At 42.8% G+C, this 19,244-nt stretch overlaps 6 protein-coding genes across 6 annotated transcripts; 5 read left to right on the top strand and 1 right to left on the bottom strand.

Annotated features, from left to right (window-relative positions):
- Positions 1-186: 186 nt before the first annotated feature.
- NDC80 (kinetochore-associated Ndc80 complex subunit NDC80) lies at positions 187-2,217 on the bottom strand (the record flags this gene model as incomplete). Its single annotated transcript, XM_022821646.1, has 1 exon — positions 187-2,217. The coding sequence occupies one exon, from the start codon at positions 2,215-2,217 to the stop codon at positions 187-189; it is 2,031 nt and encodes a 676-aa protein (XP_022677987.1).
- Positions 2,218-2,663: 446 nt separating this feature from the next.
- PAN6 (pantoate--beta-alanine ligase PAN6) lies at positions 2,664-3,599 on the top strand (the record flags this gene model as incomplete). The annotated part of the gene is made up of 1 exon (XM_022821645.1): positions 2,664-3,599. One exon carries the CDS (start codon positions 2,664-2,666, stop codon positions 3,597-3,599), a length of 936 nt encoding a protein of 311 aa, XP_022677986.1.
- A 2,473-nt stretch (positions 3,600-6,072) lies between these two features.
- On the top strand, positions 6,073-7,809 carry UGA4 (GABA-specific permease; the record flags this gene model as incomplete). The annotated part of the gene is made up of 1 exon (XM_022821644.1): positions 6,073-7,809. The coding sequence occupies one exon, from the start codon at positions 6,073-6,075 to the stop codon at positions 7,807-7,809; it is 1,737 nt and encodes a 578-aa protein (XP_022677985.1).
- A 2,078-nt stretch (positions 7,810-9,887) lies between these two features.
- PTR2 (peptide transporter PTR2) lies at positions 9,888-11,789 on the top strand (the record flags this gene model as incomplete). The annotated part of the gene is made up of 1 exon (XM_022821643.1): positions 9,888-11,789. The coding sequence occupies one exon, from the start codon at positions 9,888-9,890 to the stop codon at positions 11,787-11,789; it is 1,902 nt and encodes a 633-aa protein (XP_022677984.1).
- A 1,961-nt stretch (positions 11,790-13,750) lies between these two features.
- Positions 13,751-15,643, top strand: PTR2 (peptide transporter PTR2; the record flags this gene model as incomplete). Its single annotated transcript, XM_022821642.1, has 1 exon — positions 13,751-15,643. The coding sequence occupies one exon, from the start codon at positions 13,751-13,753 to the stop codon at positions 15,641-15,643; it is 1,893 nt and encodes a 630-aa protein (XP_022677983.1).
- A 1,622-nt stretch (positions 15,644-17,265) lies between these two features.
- PTR2 (peptide transporter PTR2) lies at positions 17,266-19,167 on the top strand (the record flags this gene model as incomplete). The annotated part of the gene is made up of 1 exon (XM_022821641.1): positions 17,266-19,167. One exon carries the CDS (start codon positions 17,266-17,268, stop codon positions 19,165-19,167), a length of 1,902 nt encoding a protein of 633 aa, XP_022677982.1.
- Between the last annotated feature and the right edge of the window lie 77 nt (positions 19,168-19,244).

Here is a 19,244-nt window from a genome sequence, read left to right as displayed (position 1 = left end):
TAAAGGAAATACACATATACTGCATTACTCAATTCACAGGAAATACACTCGTTTTATAAAACATAAGCATTTAATATCATATAATAGTAATTTTTTTTTTGTTTAAGTTTCCGCACTAATAGAAGGACCAGGAGAAAATTACTTATCGATATATAAATGTCGTAAATGGTAACATATACATAGAAGTCATGGTTCGTTTTTGAGACGTTCGAGTTCTCTAGTAGTTGCATTTTGCAGACTTTCTAAAGACGATTGGGTTTTTATTTTGAAATTGGAGACGTATTCAATAAGATCAATAATTTTATTGTGGAGTTCAAGACGTTGTCTACTCTGTTGTATTTTCAGCTCTTCGAGCTCCAGCTTTGTTTGTTCGGCATCTCTTTCAATCTTAGATATCTTTTGCTGTGATTCAACGCGAGCATTTTGTATTTTCCTTTCAAGTTTTTCAATCGTTATATTCTGCGAAAGTAATTGACTTTGTGACTCCTGTCTAAATTCTTCGTGTTCCGTTTTCACAGACGATAATTCTTGCTCCAAAAGCTCAAGTTCTTCATTCTTTACTGTTATTTCGTTTCTTAGGTCCTCCAGACTCTCTTGTAACTTGGAGTTTTCACTTTGTATACTTGTAATTCTTTCCTGTATATCCGCTGCTATCTTGTGTAGATTCTTTTTGGCAGACTCAGTGAAGGACTTCCCCTCACCTATAAGTTCCTCTACAGTCAGACCAATTTTCTCTTCGCTCATTAGATCAGATGGTAGTGTTAATTGGATAGAGGATTCCGGAATTTTATCGCCGACATTCTTTCTTGCTATTATTAAACCTTCCGTGGCCGATTTGTACTGCTTTAGGGTATCCTGTAAGTTTTTATAAACAGATTCTGTTTCGAGCCGTTGTTGCCTTACTAATCCAGTGAATTGGTCTAGTCTAGAAGACACGGTGTCTAAATTCTTCGAAATGGTATCACTCTCACGATTCTTGTTTTCAATTTCTTCTCCGCTCACATTTTTTTTCTTCAAGATAGCATTCAGATCATCTATTTGAGTACTCACATGCCTGATATCTTTCTTCTTTTTCTCAATTTCGGCTTCTAGCTCTTTTAACTTCTCGGGCCATTCCTTACTCTTGCTTTCCGTATTCTGGACGCTATGACTTAGCCTCTTGTACTCGTGTTCTAAAGCCACATTTTTCTCTTTAATAGTCTTCAGATCGTAGTTTTTCGCAACTATTGTTTCACACTCTACAGACAGTTGTTCATTAGTAGAGGTCAGCTGGGCAATGTCGGTTTCAATGATATGAACAAACCTCTGGAAAGTAAGCTCCAGATCGTGTAAATATGGCTCATAGTCATCTTCAAGCCTTAGAAAACTCTTGTACGACTCGGTGATATAATCAATGAAGAGCCTTTCAACCATAAGCTCATACTTCTCTTGCTTCTTCTCCTGTTGTTCCACGGTTTTCAAGGGCTGATTTAACACAGTTATATCTTGTGTCACCTGGTTATTGATAGACATGTCCAAATGCTCCAAACATTCATCCAACTTCTTATTGATGACAACTAACCAATGTAGCATCCCAATAAACTTTGGCCAGTTGGATCCACCAACTGCAGATATCTGAGACTTATTGATTGTTGCCAAATATGGATAATGGATCGTTCTTAAGATAGAGTACACCTCATGTTCCAAAGATTTCGTGAAAACATATCCAGGATCTAGCCTAAGATATAGCCATTTGAACATATAGATGAAATCCTTTTGCGTTGGCTGTCTCAAGGATTTCAACGAGATCGGATGGTTGGTTTCCACGTCAAACTTCTGATCAGAAAGATAGCTGAATATTTCATGTTGTAACAAGTTCTGGAAATTCTTATCCCTCAACGGTCTTGGATCCCTCGACGTGTTATGATACGTACTATTTTGAGTTGAGTTTAGCTGTGGAGTTGGCTGTGAAAGTTGTGGCCCAATAGAGCTACGTGGAAGCGAGTTTCTCAAGCTCAGCCTCATAGAATTACGCATCCCATTATTACCTCCATTTTGGTTCATATTTTTCGCTATACTCCTGTTAATCATATTAGTTAAAGTGTTATTCCCATTTATCTTGGCATTTATATTATTATTACCCTTGCCATTGGGGATCTGGGAAGTATAGCGATAAGGATTAACGCTATTCAACACATCTTCAGTCCCCATCGCTCCAGAAGTTCTTATTTCCTCCATAGCAAAAGGAAAAACAGGCAGGAAAAAAACACAAAAACCACTGCTGGGATACTTTACAAGTATTTCTCTACCGTCCTGACTCACTTAAAGCACCTCAAACACTTGTTATCACACTAGATCAAACCTCTTTTGTTGCATGTTTACACTTTGCTGCAATTCTTACATATATATATAATGTTTTGTATTTTGGTTTTTCGGTTTTGTGTGAAATATAATAATATTGGTCACGTGCTATCAACAGTCACATGACTCAAAATGATTTCCTGAAAAAAAAGAAAAAAAAAAAAAAAGCCCGAAAGGACTCATCGCTTAAACGATGAAAAGAACTGAATAGTGAATAGATGAATGAATGAATGATTCGAACGAAAGGGTAGTGTCAGTTGGGGTTTTGAGCACGTTTAAGGGCAGCGTGTTTGAGATTGTGTAGATTACTGACTAATTGAGCTATGAAAACGCTAAATACGGTTGAAGAAGTGAGAGCATGGAGGAAACAAAATGATGTCAGGAACGAGAGTGTTGGATTTGTTCCTACGATGGGCTGTCTTCATGCAGGCCATGCATCGTTAGTTGAGCGTTCGGTTAGAGATAACAAGTTCACTGTGGTTTCCATATTTGTTAATCCATCTCAGTTTGCTCCAAGTGAGGATTTGGATAAGTATCCGAGGACTTTAGAGAAGGATAAGCAATTATTAGAGAGTCTTGGAGTTGATGCGGTTTTTGTTCCACAAGCTCAAGATATTTACCCTCGTGGCATTCCTTTAGATGTTTCTAAGCAGACGGGGCCATTTATTAGTGTTTTGGGGTTGAGTGAGAAGCTTGAAGGGAAGACAAGGCCGAATTTCTTCCGTGGGGTAGCGACTGTGGTTGGGAAATTGTTCAACATTGTTCAGCCAACAAAGGCGTATTTCGGTCAGAAAGACTACCAGCAGTTTGTGGTTTTGCAGACTATGGTGAAGGAATTGTTCTTTGATATTGAGTTAGTGATGATGCCAATCAAAAGATCAGATACTGGGTTGGCTCTAAGTAGCAGAAACAAGTATCTCAGTGCTGAATCTGTAGCAATTGCCAGTAATATCTACAAAGGGTTGGAAACTGGGAGGGAAGTTATCCAAAAGGGTAAACAGAGCCCCAATTCGGGCGATATCATTACTAGAGATGTGGTGATCAATGCTATTCAGGAAGTGTGGGAGCCGTTCTACAAGACAAAGGACTTCAAATTGGATTATATTTCTGTTGCAGATGCGGAAACTTTAGACGAAGTTGAAACACTTTCCGGTTGCAAAGCGAACCTGGTAATCAGCTGTGCTGTTTATGTCACTGATAGAGTTGATAGCAGCGTTACTGTGAGGTTGATTGACAATGTGCTTGTACCTGCGCAGTAGAGGGGGAGAAAAGGCACAGGTAAATTGTCGGCTGCCATGTAGTTTCCGGAGCTATGTAAATACCAAATTAGGAAATTACATGGAGCAAATCAATTACACACCTGCATCAAGTATAGAGAGTAGCAGCAGAGGGAAGACGTGCGACATAATTTTTTTTAAGCTATATTAAGACCAGCTAGACAATGCAGATCATATTGAGGGGGAACAGAGCTCATGTATATAAGAGAGTGGATATTTCTCTAATCCTGGTTGTCTGTAGAGATTTTTACAATGCAGTTAATATGTCCTCTTGTGTAGAGTATATCCCAGTAGCTAACCAAGACTAAGACCAAGACCAAGACCAAGACTAATTAATTAATACCCCGACTAACCAAATCCCAATGCAACCAACTACCCAAACCCAAGTTTCCCAAGAAGACTCTTCCGAAAACAAGGAAAACTGGATTATCCCAGGCTTCGTTCAAGTGCCACAATGCGTTATTGTGTGAGCTCTAAGCCTAAGGTCTGGACTTTATACCGCTGTTCGTTGTGTTTTTTGAAGTGTTATTAATAGATGTGGAACTACCTAGTATAATTCATAAATGTAAGCAGAACCAATTTCTATAGATTTTAGCTTAGTTTAGCTAGTTGAAATGAATGTTCTGTGCAAATAATGTTTGTTCTTTCTTTCTTCCTTTCTTTCTTTCTTTCTTTCCCATTCATCATTCATCATTCGGGCGATGCCGGCTTTGTTAACAGAAACAATGAAGGCCTGGAGACTACCACTACTGTGAGTGTGTTGAGGTACTTCAGGAACCACAACTTGGCATTGGGCAGTTCCCACACCGGTAACCTTAGCAGCATCCATTACTACTCCCGTTTCGTCACTAATTGATGTTGATCCAAGCTCTCTGTAATTCCCTAATTAAGTAAGTACATTGACAAGAGCTATAAAAGAAAAAGGACCCTCAAAACTCACCAGACACTATACCTGATTTGGACATAATAGTACCAATTACATTAGGTCCCAGGTGCCATGGGCCAGGCGCCAGACAACCTCCCGCGAAAGTATAAATAGATGGCCTTTTGCATCGCTATTTCGAATCAATTGTGTAACGACAGTTTTACAAGATACATAAAAAAATCCCAAACCACCAACCAAACAGCCAACCAGCTAGCCAACCAACAAACCCAATGCAACCAACTACCCAAACCCAAGCCTCCCAAGAAGACTCCTCCGAAAACAAAGAAAACTGGATCATCCCAGGTTTCGTCTGGGTCCCACAATGTGTCATCGTGTGAAATATACACACAAACTGGAAAACCTCGCTGATCTTTCAAAAACTTCGCTGACCAAACACCCGGACTTTACTATACCATGTGTGTCGTCCAATTTCCATTCCATTCATTACCCTTTCCTCCCCCAGATTTTACAGTTCTTCTTCCCTGGGTCCCAGGCCCGAAGCCCCAGCCAGGGCTTGGCCCAGACATATATCTACACTACCCTGCCTACTCTTCTTTTCTATACACGACTATACTATACAACTTTCTGTACTTACTCTAATGCAATTTCAAACCAGATCTAACCAAACCTATTCCTTCTCGTCCCTGTCCATCGTGCCTTCCACTTTTCCATCCCAAATATCACTTTTAAGCACTAAACACCAAATCAATGAACCCTGGCAACCCTGGCAACCCAATCCCAGGACAGGTTCTAAACAGGTACTAGGCACTACCACTACCACCACTACACAGCGCAAACCGGCAAACCAAACCGGCCAAACACCTTCGATAACCGGTCTTTTCTTCTACCTTTCCATCTAGACTCTTTTTTTCCTACTGCTTTGATAAGGCCCCAAAAGTTCTCAACAAATCGCTTAGATACGATAATGAAAAGTTTTCGATAAGAGGTTTCGAAGAGGAAGAATGAATCATCATGGTGTGTAGAAGTGTAGAAGTGTAGAAGTGTAAATTGTACGGCAATTCAAGGGCTAGGTAACGGGCACGAAGTTTATTTGTGTTCTGTTTTTGTTTTTTGGTTTCAGTTGCCAGCCAAAAGGCTGCATAGAGGTTGCTTGGCCTTTTCATTAGCTTAGATAACGATAAGCGGTGGTTTAAGCGAGGTTGTAAGCGAGAGGGAAGAAGAAGAAGAAGAGGAGGAGGAGGAGACCTGGCGGGACGAGCCATTGCGCTGGGAATGGAATAAAGGATTAGCGCGGGAATGTTGGTTAGTTAGTGAATGTGGGCGTGATTGCGGATAAGATAGTGTAGGACAGGTGATTGGTGATGGTTACTTGTATTGGGTAAAGGAAGTGCTTACATAAAAAGAGTCAGATAGAGATGCGAGATGAAAGGAATGTGATGTGCGAGGATAAAAGTATATATAAGGAGGGGGATCGTAGTGATGAGATGAGATGATGTTTGCCAATCCAGGTTTAGTAGGTTAGAAAGAGCAGTCAAGCAAGCAAGTAAGTAAGCTTTACCCCAGAACAATATGTCTGGTGAACAAGATTCGATGAGCAAGAAAAGCGGTGTTGTGGAGCAGATTGTGCCACAAACATCTGGCGATGATATTGGAGTAGGGTCGGTGTCTGAGCTTAGAGTTGTTTCTAGTTCGCACGGTGTGCCCATTAGAAACATTGATGCGTTGAATGCGACATCAGATCAGCATGTTTTAGCTGAGATCGGTTATAAAGAAGAGTTGAAGAGAGAGTACAGCACGGTTCAGATTTTCGGTGTTGCGTTTTCGATTATGGGGTTGCTTCCCTCTATTGCGTCGACGATGGACGGTGGGCTGATTGCTGGGCCTGTTGGGTTGAACTGGGGTTGGTTTGTTGCAGGTGGATTAATTCTTACTGTTGGTATTTCTCTTGGAGAATTGGCCAGTTCGATTCCAACTGCTGGGGCTGTGTACGTTGCGTGCTTCCAGTGGGGGCCAGCCAAGTGGAGAAAGAGTATCAGTTACAGTGTTGGGTTTTTGGACACGCTATCGCTCTGTGCGTCTGTGTGTTCGATTGTGTATGGTTTAGCGGAGCAGATTTTGTCTGCAGTGGTGGTGACTGATCCGGACTTTAATGTGACATCTGGGATCACTTACGGTGTTTTCTGCGCATCGATGGTTGCCATTACGCTGCTGACGTCTCTCAGCTCTAAGGTGACGGCCAAGTTGCAGACGATTTCGATCTTTGCCAACATGTTCTTGATCATTTTGTTCCTCATTGTGCTGCCCATCGGTGTGTCCAGGTCCAAGAAGGTCAACTTCAACGATGCGTCGTTCATCTTTGGCAAAGTGGAAAACCTCAGCGATTGGAACACAGGCTGGTCCTGGGCCATTAACGGGTTGACGCCAGCTATCTGGACCATTGGTGCTTATGACTCGTGCTTACACATGGCAGAAGAGGCCAAGGATGCCAGAAGAGCGGTCCCCATTGGGATCGTGGCCTCCATTTCCTCGTGCTGGATTCTGGGCTGGATCCTATGCATTGTGCTTTTGGCATGCATGAACCCGGACATCAACGCCATAGTTAACTCTGCATACGGACAAGGGATCACACAGGTGTTTATGGATGCCTTGGGTAAGAGATGGACGTTGACGTTCTTGTCGCTTTTGATTATTTGCCAGTTCTTGATGGGTGCCTCGACCGTGTTGGCAAACTCGAGACAATTTTGGGCCTTTTCCAGAGACGATGGTATTCCATTCTCGAGATTCTTCAAGAAGGTTGACGAAAGGACTTTCGTTCCAATGCGTGCTGTTTGGGGTTCCACTTTGTTCTCTATTGCTCTTGGGGCCTTGTCCTTGGCTGGTGACACCGCGGCCAGCGCACTATTCTCACTTTCCATTGCCGGTATGTACATGGCTCTTGTTTTCCCAATTGCGCTAAGACTAACCTACGGTAAGAACGACTTCAAGCCAGGCCCATTCTACCTTGGTGATTTCTGGTCTCCAATCAACGGCTGGATTTCCGTTGCGTTCCAACTCTTCACTGTGATCATGGTCATGTTCCCGGGCCAAATGCACGACATTACTCCGGACACAATGAACTACACAGTCGTTATTGGGCCTGGTTTCTGGGTGATATCGCTAATATACTACTTCAGCTGGCAAAGAAAGTTCTACGAGGGACCCAAGTCCAACTTGACTGACGAAGAGTTTGCAGAAGTCATGGGCGAGGACGGAATCGATGCGATGATATCAAACTACGTCCAATCTCACAGCGATAAGATGTCTTAGTAATATAACTAACCTTTAACTTTACGTAAGTAACTAATTTAACAGAAGATAATACCATATCTATCATATCATATCATATCTATCTACGCTTGTTGATGATGCCCTGCTACGTCTCACGGTAAATCATCATCCATTTCCTGGCATATGTAGTCAATCATGCTGGAAGTTGAAAAAAAAATAAGACACCATTCTCCGCTTAGGGGCGCGGACTTTATACAATAGTCACCTGGTGTGTGCGTGTGCGTGCGTGTCTCCACCACTACCACCTAGTAAGAGAGTCACTCACTCTGTCCTTTGAGAAATTTACGTTCTCGTCGCATGGTGCCAACGCACCGCACGGTCCCTTTGTCCTATGTCTCCTATCGTTATCCAGAATCTCTGTGGATCTTGCGTCGCATCTATATTCCATCACCCATTTTACTGCAAGATGCTGGGGTACCAGCTCCAATAATACACTCGGCCCATAACGATAGCGGTGTTGGTCGAGTTATGGGGTGGGTTTCTCCCGAGAAGAGAAGGAAACCAAAAGAAACAAAAAATGTAAACAAAAGATCCACAGAAAAACCCGTACAGGAGTTCGAGCCCTTTGTCTGTCATTTCTTTTTCCAAAAGAGGTAATTACATGACACAAAAAAACCTCGCTTTCTACGCGATTTATAGGGACGTTTCTTTTGACACATTCTATTATATACTTTTGTGTCATAATTCCGGTCGCCATAGGCATTGACGGCAATTCCGGCTTCTGATTTGCGGCAGCGATGGGACGTAACAGAGCTTTTAGAGCAAAGCAAAGCGAGATGACAAGAGCAAGGCAGTTGGTTTAGCGCAGTTAAGCGCAGTTTATAGCCCATGAAATGGCACCAAAAAGAAGGACAAGAAACAAGCAAGAGAATTAAGAGGATAATGATGGTGAAGATGCCATGGCATTGGGACGGGAATAACACGGATGAAAAAAAACGATGCCTGGGCGCCAAGAGGTTGCGCTTGCACGGCGTAATTGTGTCAAAAAAAAAGTGCCACTGTCTCACAGAGTTTCCGCTAGGAGAGGCCAGGGGCCAGGGACCCAGGGCCCTGGGGTGCCGTGCCATTGGACAAAGACCAGAGACCAGAGACCAGAGAGAGAAGAAGTTGGTTTATGGAGACAAAGGCAGAAAAATATTGGGCAAGACATAGCTAATTCCATGGCCCTTACAAGTGATGAGGTGGTGTGTAGTGGTGCTGATATCTCAGGGACCTGCTTGACCTTGTGTCGTTCGGAGCACAGCGAAAACAGGGTTTGAAAAGCGTCCCTGTAGCTTTGGTTTGGAGGTAGAAGGAAAAAGAAAAATCACATTATGTCATGTAGCCGTACCGTTTCTTGTTTCTTTATGTTCGTCGTTACTTTATAGAAACTGATTGTGTCAATTTTGAGAGGAAATGTGGGATGGCTTGGGTATCGCAATTCGTCCTCTTCTGTGGACTTTTCTGTTGAAGAGCGGTGCTGTGATGTGATGTATTGTCGTCTGTCGGCCTGTCTTTTTGATCCTTGGAAAAGAATTTGCCCAGCATTTGTAGAGAAGCGTTGCAGAAGCTTCGCATGCATCATTACGAGGGATGGCCCTACCATTGATAGCGATAGGATGGAGTTATTGGCTGGAGAATTGCGGGCAAATCTTGTGCAGTGTATATCCACTTTTCTGATAACGTGAAAAAATGCAGGCCGTGTGTGAATTGTGTGTGGCTGTGGGTGAGACTGAGACTGGGAGTGAGACTGGGAGTGAGGGAGTGAGGTTTGACTGATTTGTTCACTTGTTGTGCCTTTGACATCACAATTTTTCACTTCTCATTTTTCCGTATATATATTCGTGTGAATAGCGAATGTTTGCAAGAGTACCTCGTTGTGCCTTCTTGTGCTATGTTATGGGGTCATATGGTGCGTTTAGGTTGTGTGTAGCTTAAAGTCTATATATATTGGCTTGGTAGAGTTTTCTCTGTACATCGAACCGATTAGCGTATCTCTTGCTTTCATACTACACGGTTAGTTTAGTAATACAACACTAGTAAAAGAGATCGACGTTAGCGACTCAAACATTATAATAATGTCTGCTTCTGGTGCGTACTCCAAGGACGAGACAGAGGCTACGTCCAAGACTGTTAACCACAGCAGTAGCCACAACAACATTGGTTCTACTACCAGCGAATCAAGCTCAAAAGAAGACTTGATCGACAACAAGAGGGTCGACGAAAAGGTTGACAACAAAGATCTAGAAATATACGTTTCAGACCACAATGAAGCCTCCGACAAGATCGATTTCATCAGTGGTGACATTGATGACAACGGAAGAGAACCAACTGAAGAAGAAATGCAAACTTTGATGCACGTCTCCGAAAGAATTCCATTCACCTGTTGGTTAATCGCTATTGTCGAATTGGCAGAAAGATTCTCCTACTACGGTTTGTCTGCTCCATTCCAAAACTATATGCAAAACGGTCCTCACGACACTCCAAAGGGTGTCTTGGAATTGAAATCTCAAGGTGCTACTGCTCTTTCGTATTTCTTCCAGTTCTGGTGTTACCTAACTCCATTGCTAGGTGGTTTCCTATCCGATACTTACTGGGGTAAGTATAACACCATCTTCGTTGGTGCTGTTATTTATGTTGTGGGTATTTTCATCTTGTTCATGACTTCTATCCCAGGTATCAACCACAGAACTTCTTCTCTAGGTGGTTATATTGTTTCTTTGATTTTGATTGGTATTGCTACTGGTTTCATCAAGTCTAACTTGTCGGTCTTGATTGCTGACCAAATTCCAAAGACCAAGCCAAGAATCAAGGTTTTAAAGAACGGTACTAAGGTCATTGAAGATCCAAATGTTACCATGCAAAATGTCTTCATGTTCTTCTACTTAATGATTAACATTGGTTCTTTGTCTGTTATGGCCACTACCCACTTGGAATCCCAGTACGGTTTCTGGGCTGCTTACTTGCTAACATTCTGTTTCTTCTGGATCGCCATTATAGTGCTTGTGTACGGTAAGAACAAGTACGTCAAGAAGCCTATTGGGGATCATGTCATTGCTAAGAGTTTCAGAGTTTGTTTCATTGCTTTGCGTAACGGTTTCAACTTGAACAGAGCTGTTCCATCCCTAAATCCAGAGAAGGAATACCCATGGAACGATGTGTTTGTTGACGAAATCAGAAGAGCTTTCAAGGCCTGTAAAGTGTTTGTGTTTTACCCTATCTACTGGTTAGTTTACGGCCAAATGCTAAACAACTTTGTCACCCAGGCTGGTACCATGGAATTGCACGGTTTGCCTAACGATTTCTTGCAAGCTATTGATTCTATTGCATTGATTGTCTTCATTCCAATCATTGAACATTTCTTCTACCCATTCGTCAGACGTTTCACTCCATTCAGACCTGTCACCAAGATCTTCTGGGGTTTCACCTTCGGTGCTGCTTCCATGGTTTACGCCGCTGTTTTGCAACATTTCATCTACAAAGCCGGCCCATGTTACGACCACCCTCTAAAATGTAGCCCAGAGTTCAAGAACACTCCAAACAGAGTGCATATCGGATGGCAAGTTCCTGCATACGTGCTCATCGCTCTATCAGAAATCTTTGCATCCATCACCGGTTTAGAATATGCCTACTCCAAGGCTCCAGCTTCCATGAAGGCCTTCATCATGTCCATCTTCTTGGTGACAAACGCTGTCGGTTCAGCCATTGGTATTGCCATGTCCCCAACCTCCGAAGATCCTAAATATGTCTGGACTTTCTCCGGTTTGGCCATCGCATGTTTCGTTGCCGGTTGTGCATTCTGGTGCTGCTTCCAACACTACAATAAGGAAGAAGAACGTATGAACGCTCTAGATTACGAAGTCGAAGAACAAGCCCTAACAAATGTAGGTGTCACTGGTGAAGCATCTGCATTGTACAGCGTTTCTTCGGCCCGTAGCGCAACTCAACAACTACGCCAGAAGTTGTCACATTCCGCATAAGGGGAGCCCTTTCTTCACTTCGAACTCTGTAATAACTATAGTAAGTACCACACACTAGAAGCGCTCACTCCCACTTCTAGTATCATATCATATCATACCATATCAAATGTCAAATAGCAATAATTCAATATAAACGATATAGTGATTCAACCTTATTCTTGTCATCAAGGCACAACCGTTCGCCTGAACACCCAGCCTTGAGTGAAACGATAATCCTGGATGAATGTGCCAGCCCATAACCAGAGCCAGTACTGTGGCTGGAACCAGCGGGAACCAGCTTGAACCATACAGCTCTCGGCTTCGGCTTCAATTACTCCAATGGATCACTGGCAGAAAGAGCCTTGGCTGTTTTCCAGTCTTTGTGTCCATTAATCTTTCACAAAAAAGCAATCAAAAATGTAAACAAAAGAATTACCACAGAAACTCGCGCTAAACTCCGAGAGACAGACCCTTCGAGGCCTAGCCTAGAATGCGGTGTTTCTTTCTGACCCCAACTAGTACTGGCAAGCGCATTCAAGCGCACACAAGCGTACCACCGTATCAATCAAGACAAGACAAGACGAGACAAGAGATGACATAACGCTATCAGTACTAATTGAGGGAGGGAGGTATTTCTTTTCGAGCCTTGGCTTTCGTTTTGTGTCACAATTAAGCGTTGACAGATATCTTTGTGGCATTTTAATGGAAGCTATGGCATATACGGCATTTCCGGTTCGTGCGGCTTCTGGTGAGGGGAGGGGGGGGTGTATTCTGGAGCTGGAGATTGTGGGAATTAGAGCGCAAGCACAGCGCAAACATAGCGCAAGTGTGTAGCACAGACCCTGCCCTTTGTTGTTGCAAAGTTGCCATTCCAGCTGACACCGGGAAAAGTACGGGGTTTCTATGGCATTATTGTGTCAGATGATGTCAAGGCCGTAAATAGGTTGTGATAGATGAGAGATTAGGAGAAAAAGATTCACACAACGGCCGAAAGTGGACCTAAAGTGACCTAAAGTGGGCCAAAAATGTGTTTTGGGTTTTAGGTGAACGGTTTTATTTTTTTAGGGTATCTATCGCTTGTCTCGTTGACTTTTCAGCTGATAAGGCGTGAAGTCTTGGACCGTGCTAAGGTAGACTGGACAGACTATTCATGTTTGATGTTGGACGACGGGTGGATGAGAGGGGTAGTAGTAGTAGTAGTAGTAATAATCTAGATCCCTTCAGAAACTCAGATAGGGGCGAATCCCAGCAAGAATTCCAGTAGCTGTAGTGAATGTAGTGAAGCCAAGTTTTGCTGCAGCTAGCTGTGTATAATATCTGTGTATGATTGATAGATACGAAATGGTCTTTGTTGTGTGGTGGTTTCTGTTGAAGGGGTGCGTGTTCCTGTTCCTGCCAGGTCGGTCTCGACACTTGGCAGGTCAACGTCAGCTGCTGGCTTGTTTGGTTTCCATCCATCCATCCACCCACACACACATATACGTGTAGTATCAGCGATTTTATTAGTTGGTTTTACTGATACGGCGAAGGAAACGGGAAGTTGTTTGCTGGATAATTGTAATCATGTGTAGTAGTATCAGTAGTAGTAGCAACAATAGTAGCAACAATAGTAGCAGCAGTAGTATTACGCACATTTTATCTAATGAAAAATGTCTGATAAACGGTAATTAAATGAATGGTATCAGATAGTGACTTGAGAAGGACAGGTGAGGTCCGGTCCACATAATTGACTTCGCTCTCTCTTAGATTCCAGTCAACGATGCATATTTCCCAGCCTATTGGTATTAGCGCTTTTGGTGGTTGCAAAATCTGTGTCGCTGTTTCCTTTTGTATAAGATGAGGTTAGTCTTGGAATAAATAGTCTTGGTCAGTTATTCGGTCAATATCGTTTTAGAAAGTATTCAGAGTAAGTAGTCTTTCACTCTAAAACCACAATAGATTCCACAATATTGATCTAACCTTACCTTATATTTCATTTCAATATGTCTGCTTCTGGTGCCTTGTCGTTAAAGGACGAGACAGAAATCACAAGCAAGATGGCTAACAACAATAGTGCTTCATCTAACAGCGAATTGAGTTCGAGAGAAGACTTGAAAGATGCCAAGAAGTTCGACGAGGACAAGACCCATGAGATTTATGTTTCTGAACACAATGAGACCTCTGAAAAGATCGACTTTATCGATGGAGAAGTCGACGATAATGGTAGGGAACCAACCGAAGAAGAAATGCAAACATTGTTGCACGTCTCAGAAAGAATCCCATTCACCTGTTGGTTAATCGCTATTGTCGAATTGGCAGAAAGATTCTCCTACTATGGTTTGTCTGCTCCATTCCAAAACTATATGCAAAACGGTCCTCATGATACCCCAAAGGGTGTTTTGGAATTGAAATCTCAAGGTGCTACTGCTCTTTCGTATTTCTTCCAGTTCTGGTGTTACTTGGCCCCATTGCTAGGTGGTTTCCTATCCGATACTTACTGGGGTAAGTATAACACCATCTTCGTTGGTGCTTTTATTTATGTGGCAGGTATTTTCATCTTATTCATAACCTCTATCCCAAGCATCAACCACAGAAATTCTTCTCTAGGTGGTTATATTGTTTCCTTGATCTTGATTGGTATTGCTACCGGTTTCATCAAGTCCAACTTGTCGGTCTTGATTGCTGATCAAATTCCAAAGACCAAGCCAAGAATCAAGGTTTTGAAGAACGGTACCAAGGTCATCGAAGACCCAAATGTCACCATGCAAAACGTCTTCATGTTCTTCTACTTAATGATTAACATTGGTTCTTTGTCTGTTATGGCCACTACCCACTTAGAATCCAAGTACGGATTCTGGGCTGCTTACTTGCTCACATTCTGCTTCTTCTGGATTGCCATTATAGTGCTTGTGTACGGTAAGAACAAGTACGTCAAGAAGCCTCTCGGTGACCATGTCATTGCTAAGAGTTTCAGAGTTTGTTTCATCGCTTTGTGTAACGGTTTCAACTTGAACAGAGCTGTTCCATCTCTAAATCCAGAGAAGGAATACCCATGGAACGATGTGTTCGTTGACGAAATCAGAAGAGCTTTCAAGGCCTGCAAAGTGTTTGTGTTTTACCCTATCTACTGGTTAGTTTACGGCCAAATGCTAAACAACTTTGTCACCCAGGCTGGTACCATGGAATTGCACGGTTTGCCTAACGATTTCTTGCAAGCCATCGATTCTATCGCATTGATTGTCTTCATTCCAATCATGGAACACTTGGCTTATCCTTTCATCAGACGTTTTACTCCATTCAGACCTGTCACCAAGATCTTCTGGGGTTTCCTCTTTGGTGCTGCTTCCATGGTTTACGCCGCTGTTTTGCAACATTTCATCTACAAAGCCGGCCCATGTTACGACCACCCTCTAAATTGTGGTCCACAGTACAAGAACACTCCAAACAGAGTGCACATCGGATGGCAAGTTCCTGCATACGTGCTCATCGCTCTATCAGAAATCTTTGCATCCATCACCGGTTTGGAATATGCCTACTCCAAGGCCCCAGCTTCCATGAAGGCCTTTATCATGTCCATCTTCTTGGTGACAAACGCTGTCGGTTCAGCCATTGGTATTGCCATGTCCCCAACCTCTAAGGACCCTAAATATGTCTGGACTTTCTCCGGTTTGGCCGTCGCATGTTTCCTCGCCGGTTGTGCGTTCTGGGTCTGTTTCCAACACTACAACAAGGACGAAGAAAGTATGAACGCCCTAGACTATGTCGTCGAAGAGCAAGCCCTATCCAATGTAGGCGTCACTGGTGAAGCCACTGCATTGTACAGCATCTCCTCCGCTCGTAGCGTCACTCAGAAACAGCAGCAAGAATTGCGTCAGAATATATCACAGGCCGCATAAATACGCACCGCCCTCAAGTTCTTTAATTCACTTCTGTAATAATCAAATAGATACAATCATTCCAATACGAAATGACTTAGTACTGTTTTTTGATTCATTCATTTCAAGGTCATTAAGTATTCAGCCGGCCCTCCTCAACTTCAACTAACCCTAACAATATACTCATATCTGAATGTGTCAAAATCTCCAGGAACAGTAATATGTCATTCTGTAGAATCCCGACACACAAATCAATCAATAACACAATCACCCACTCAATCAATCCCCTTTACCCCAGCCGTCTACTACCCTGTGTATGCACTGTGGCTTGTATTGCTCGCTCTGCTGCAACATAGCCTCGATTTGCCTTGTCGAAGCAAAAAAAGAAACCAAAACGGTAAATAAAGAATTACCACAGAAACGCATGTTTAAGTTTGGTGGACCCTTCGAGAGGCATAGATGACAGGGTTTTGGGTTTGGGTTTGGGTTTCTTTTTGGTGTAAGCAAGCGCACACAAGCACACAACCCGCTTGACATCGTGGGGGATGGTGTCGCTATTGGGGTACTAATTGGGTGTGTTTTCCTTTTCGGATTCGAGATTTGGCTTCGATTTTGTGTCACAGTTGCAGTTTTGACAGATATCTCTATAGCATTTATGGCACATACGGCATTTCCGGTTTATGCTGTGCTTGTGCTGTGCGTCTTCTAGATCGTGTCAGGTTTTGGAGGAGGTAAAGTCAGAGCATCATTATAATGGACCCTTTCTTTGATTGCGAAGATGCCATTCGAGTTTGTTGCGGATGAGGGTAGGGATGTTTCTGTGGAATGATTGTGTCAGATGCAGTAGAAGCCGTTGAATGGTTATAATAAATGAGAGATTAGAAGAGATACCGAAAGGGCCCAATGTCGATTCAGGGTTCTGATGTAAGGCTTTATTTTATGACTTTGCACTGATAAGCGGGAAGACTGGTCTAGACGGTGGGTGAGAGAGAGAGAGGGAGAGAGAGAGAGATGCGGCTGACGGTAGTCTAGACTCACACAGTACCCCGATCTTTCGAAAAAAGTCAGATAAGGGTCCAGAAAGAGTACGAGGCTATGTCTTTGCTGTTAGTGTTGGGAGATGTGATGTGGTGTTTTTCTTGCTGGTAGGGTTTTTGCTGTTTTCGCTTGCCGGTCGGTCACTGAGACCGGCGTGTCCTCTCTTCCACGCACACAGGTTTGCAGTACCAGCGATTTTATACGTTCGTTTTAGTGGAGATGGAAGGGTGAATGAGATCGAGGTTGGTTGGTTTGTTAGCTGGACATTTGCAATTATGGGTTTTTATCTGGTAAAATTATTATTTGATAATGGGCAAAGAATTGAGCGGTGTCGGATACGGGCTGGGATTGGAGGTGGAGCCCTGATAATCCAATAGCTAATTTACTACCCTCACTCCCATTCTCAATTTATTCACTTCTGATGATACAACTGTAGCGTATAAATAGTGGATGGTTTGGTGGTAGCAGATCAAATGTCGATTTCTTGGATCTTTATGAGATGTGACAAGTGGTTGTAGTTTATATTGTTCATTATTGTACTTGAGAACGTTTCGCTAACGACATCAGGCACTTGAATTCGCCCTAACGTTATATTTCATTTCAATATGTCTGCTTCTGGTGCTTTGTCGCATAAGGACGAGACGGAAGTTACAAGCAAGGTGGCTAATAACGATACCACTGCATCTTCCAATAACGACTCTAGCTCGAGAGAGGATTTGAATGAATCCAAGAAACTTGACGAAAAGTTCGAAAACAGGGACTTAGAAGTCTACGTTTCAGACCACAATGAAGCCTCCGACAAAATCGATTTCATCGGTGGTGACATTGATGACAACGGAAGAGAACCAACTGAAGAAGAAATGCAAACTTTAGTACATGTTGCTGAAAAGATTCCATTTACTTGTTGGTTAATCGCTATTGTTGAATTGGCTGAAAGATTCTCCTACTATGGTTTGTCTGCTCCATTCCAAAACTATATGCAAAACGGTCCTCATGACACTCCAAAGGGTGTTTTGCAATTGAAGTCACAAGGTGCTACTGCTCTATCTTACTTCTTCCAGTTCTGGTGTTATCTAACTCCATTGCTAGGTGGTTACTTGTCTGATACTTTCTGGGGTAAGTACAAAACGATTTGCGTTGGTGCCGGTATTTACTTGGTTGGTATTTTCTTGTTATTCATGACTTCGATTCCAAGCATCAACCACAGAAATTCTTCTCTAGGTGGTTATATCCTTTCCTTGATCTTGATTGGTATTGCTACCGGTTTCATCAAGTCTAACTTGTCGGTCTTGATTGCCGACCAAATTCCAAAGACCAAGCCAAGAATTAAGGTTTTGAAGAACGGTACCAAGGTCATCGAAGATCCAAACGTTACCATGCAAAACGTCTTCATGTTCTTCTACTTAATGATTAACATTGGTTCCCTATCTGTCATGGCTACTACCCACTTGGAAGCCGAGTATGGTTTCTGGGCTGCTTACTTGCTCACATTCTGTTTCTTCTGGATCGGTATTGTCGTTCTTGTGTTCGGTAAGAACAAATATGTTAAGAAGCCAATTGGTGATAACGTTATCGCCAAGAGTTTCAGAGTTTGTTTCATTGCTTTGCGTAACGGTTTCAACTTGAATAGAGCTGTTCCATCTCTAAATCCAGAGAAGGAATACCCATGGAATGATTTGTTTGTCGATGAAATCAGAAGAGCTTTCAAGGCCTGCAAAGTGTTTGTGTTTTACCCTATCTACTGGTTAGTTTACGGTCAAATGTTAAACAACTTTGTTACCCAGGCTGGTACCATGGAATTGCACGGTTTGCCTAACGATTTCTTGCAAGCCATCAACTCTATTTCTTTGATTGTGTTTATTCCAATTATGGAACACTTAGTTTATCCTTTCATCAGACGCTTCACTCCATTCAGACCTGTCACCAAGATCTTCTGGGGTTTCACCTTCGGTGCTGCTTCCATGGTTTACGCTGCTGTTTTGCAACATTTCATCTACAAAGCTGGTCCATGTTACGACCACCCTCTAAAATGTAGCCCAGAATTCAAGAACACTCCAAACAGAGTGCACATCGGATGGCAAGTTCCTGCATACGTGCTAATCGGTTTATCCGAAATCTTCGCATCCATTACCGGTTTGGAATATGCCTACTCCAAGGCTCCAGCTTCCATGAAGGCCTTCATCATGTCCATTTTCTTGGTGACAAATGCCTTTGGTTCAGCCATTGGTATTGCCATGTCTCCAACCTCCGAAGACCCTAAATATGTCTGGACTTTCTCCGGTTTAGCTGTCGCATGTTTCCTCGCCGGTTGTGCATTCTGGGGCTGTTTCCAACACTACAATAAGGACGAAGAACGTATGAATGCTCTAGACTACGAAGTCGAAGAGCAAGCCCTAACCCATGTAGGTGTCACTGGCGAAGCCACTGCCTTGTACAGCGTTTCTTCTGCTCGTAGCGCAACTCAACAACAGCAACAGCTACGTCAAAAGATGTCCCGTGAAGTATAAATAATGCGACCTTCCCATTCCCTTTTAATATATCCAAGTAATATATCCTTTCAATCTGTATTGTTATAATTATTATT

This window comes from Kluyveromyces marxianus, chromosome 7 (genome assembly GCF_001417885.1).
Source record: "Kluyveromyces marxianus DMKU3-1042 DNA, complete genome, chromosome 7".
Lineage (NCBI taxonomy): Eukaryota > Fungi > Ascomycota > Saccharomycetes > Saccharomycetales > Saccharomycetaceae > Kluyveromyces > Kluyveromyces marxianus.
This window is presented reverse-complemented; position numbering and strand designations above follow the sequence as displayed.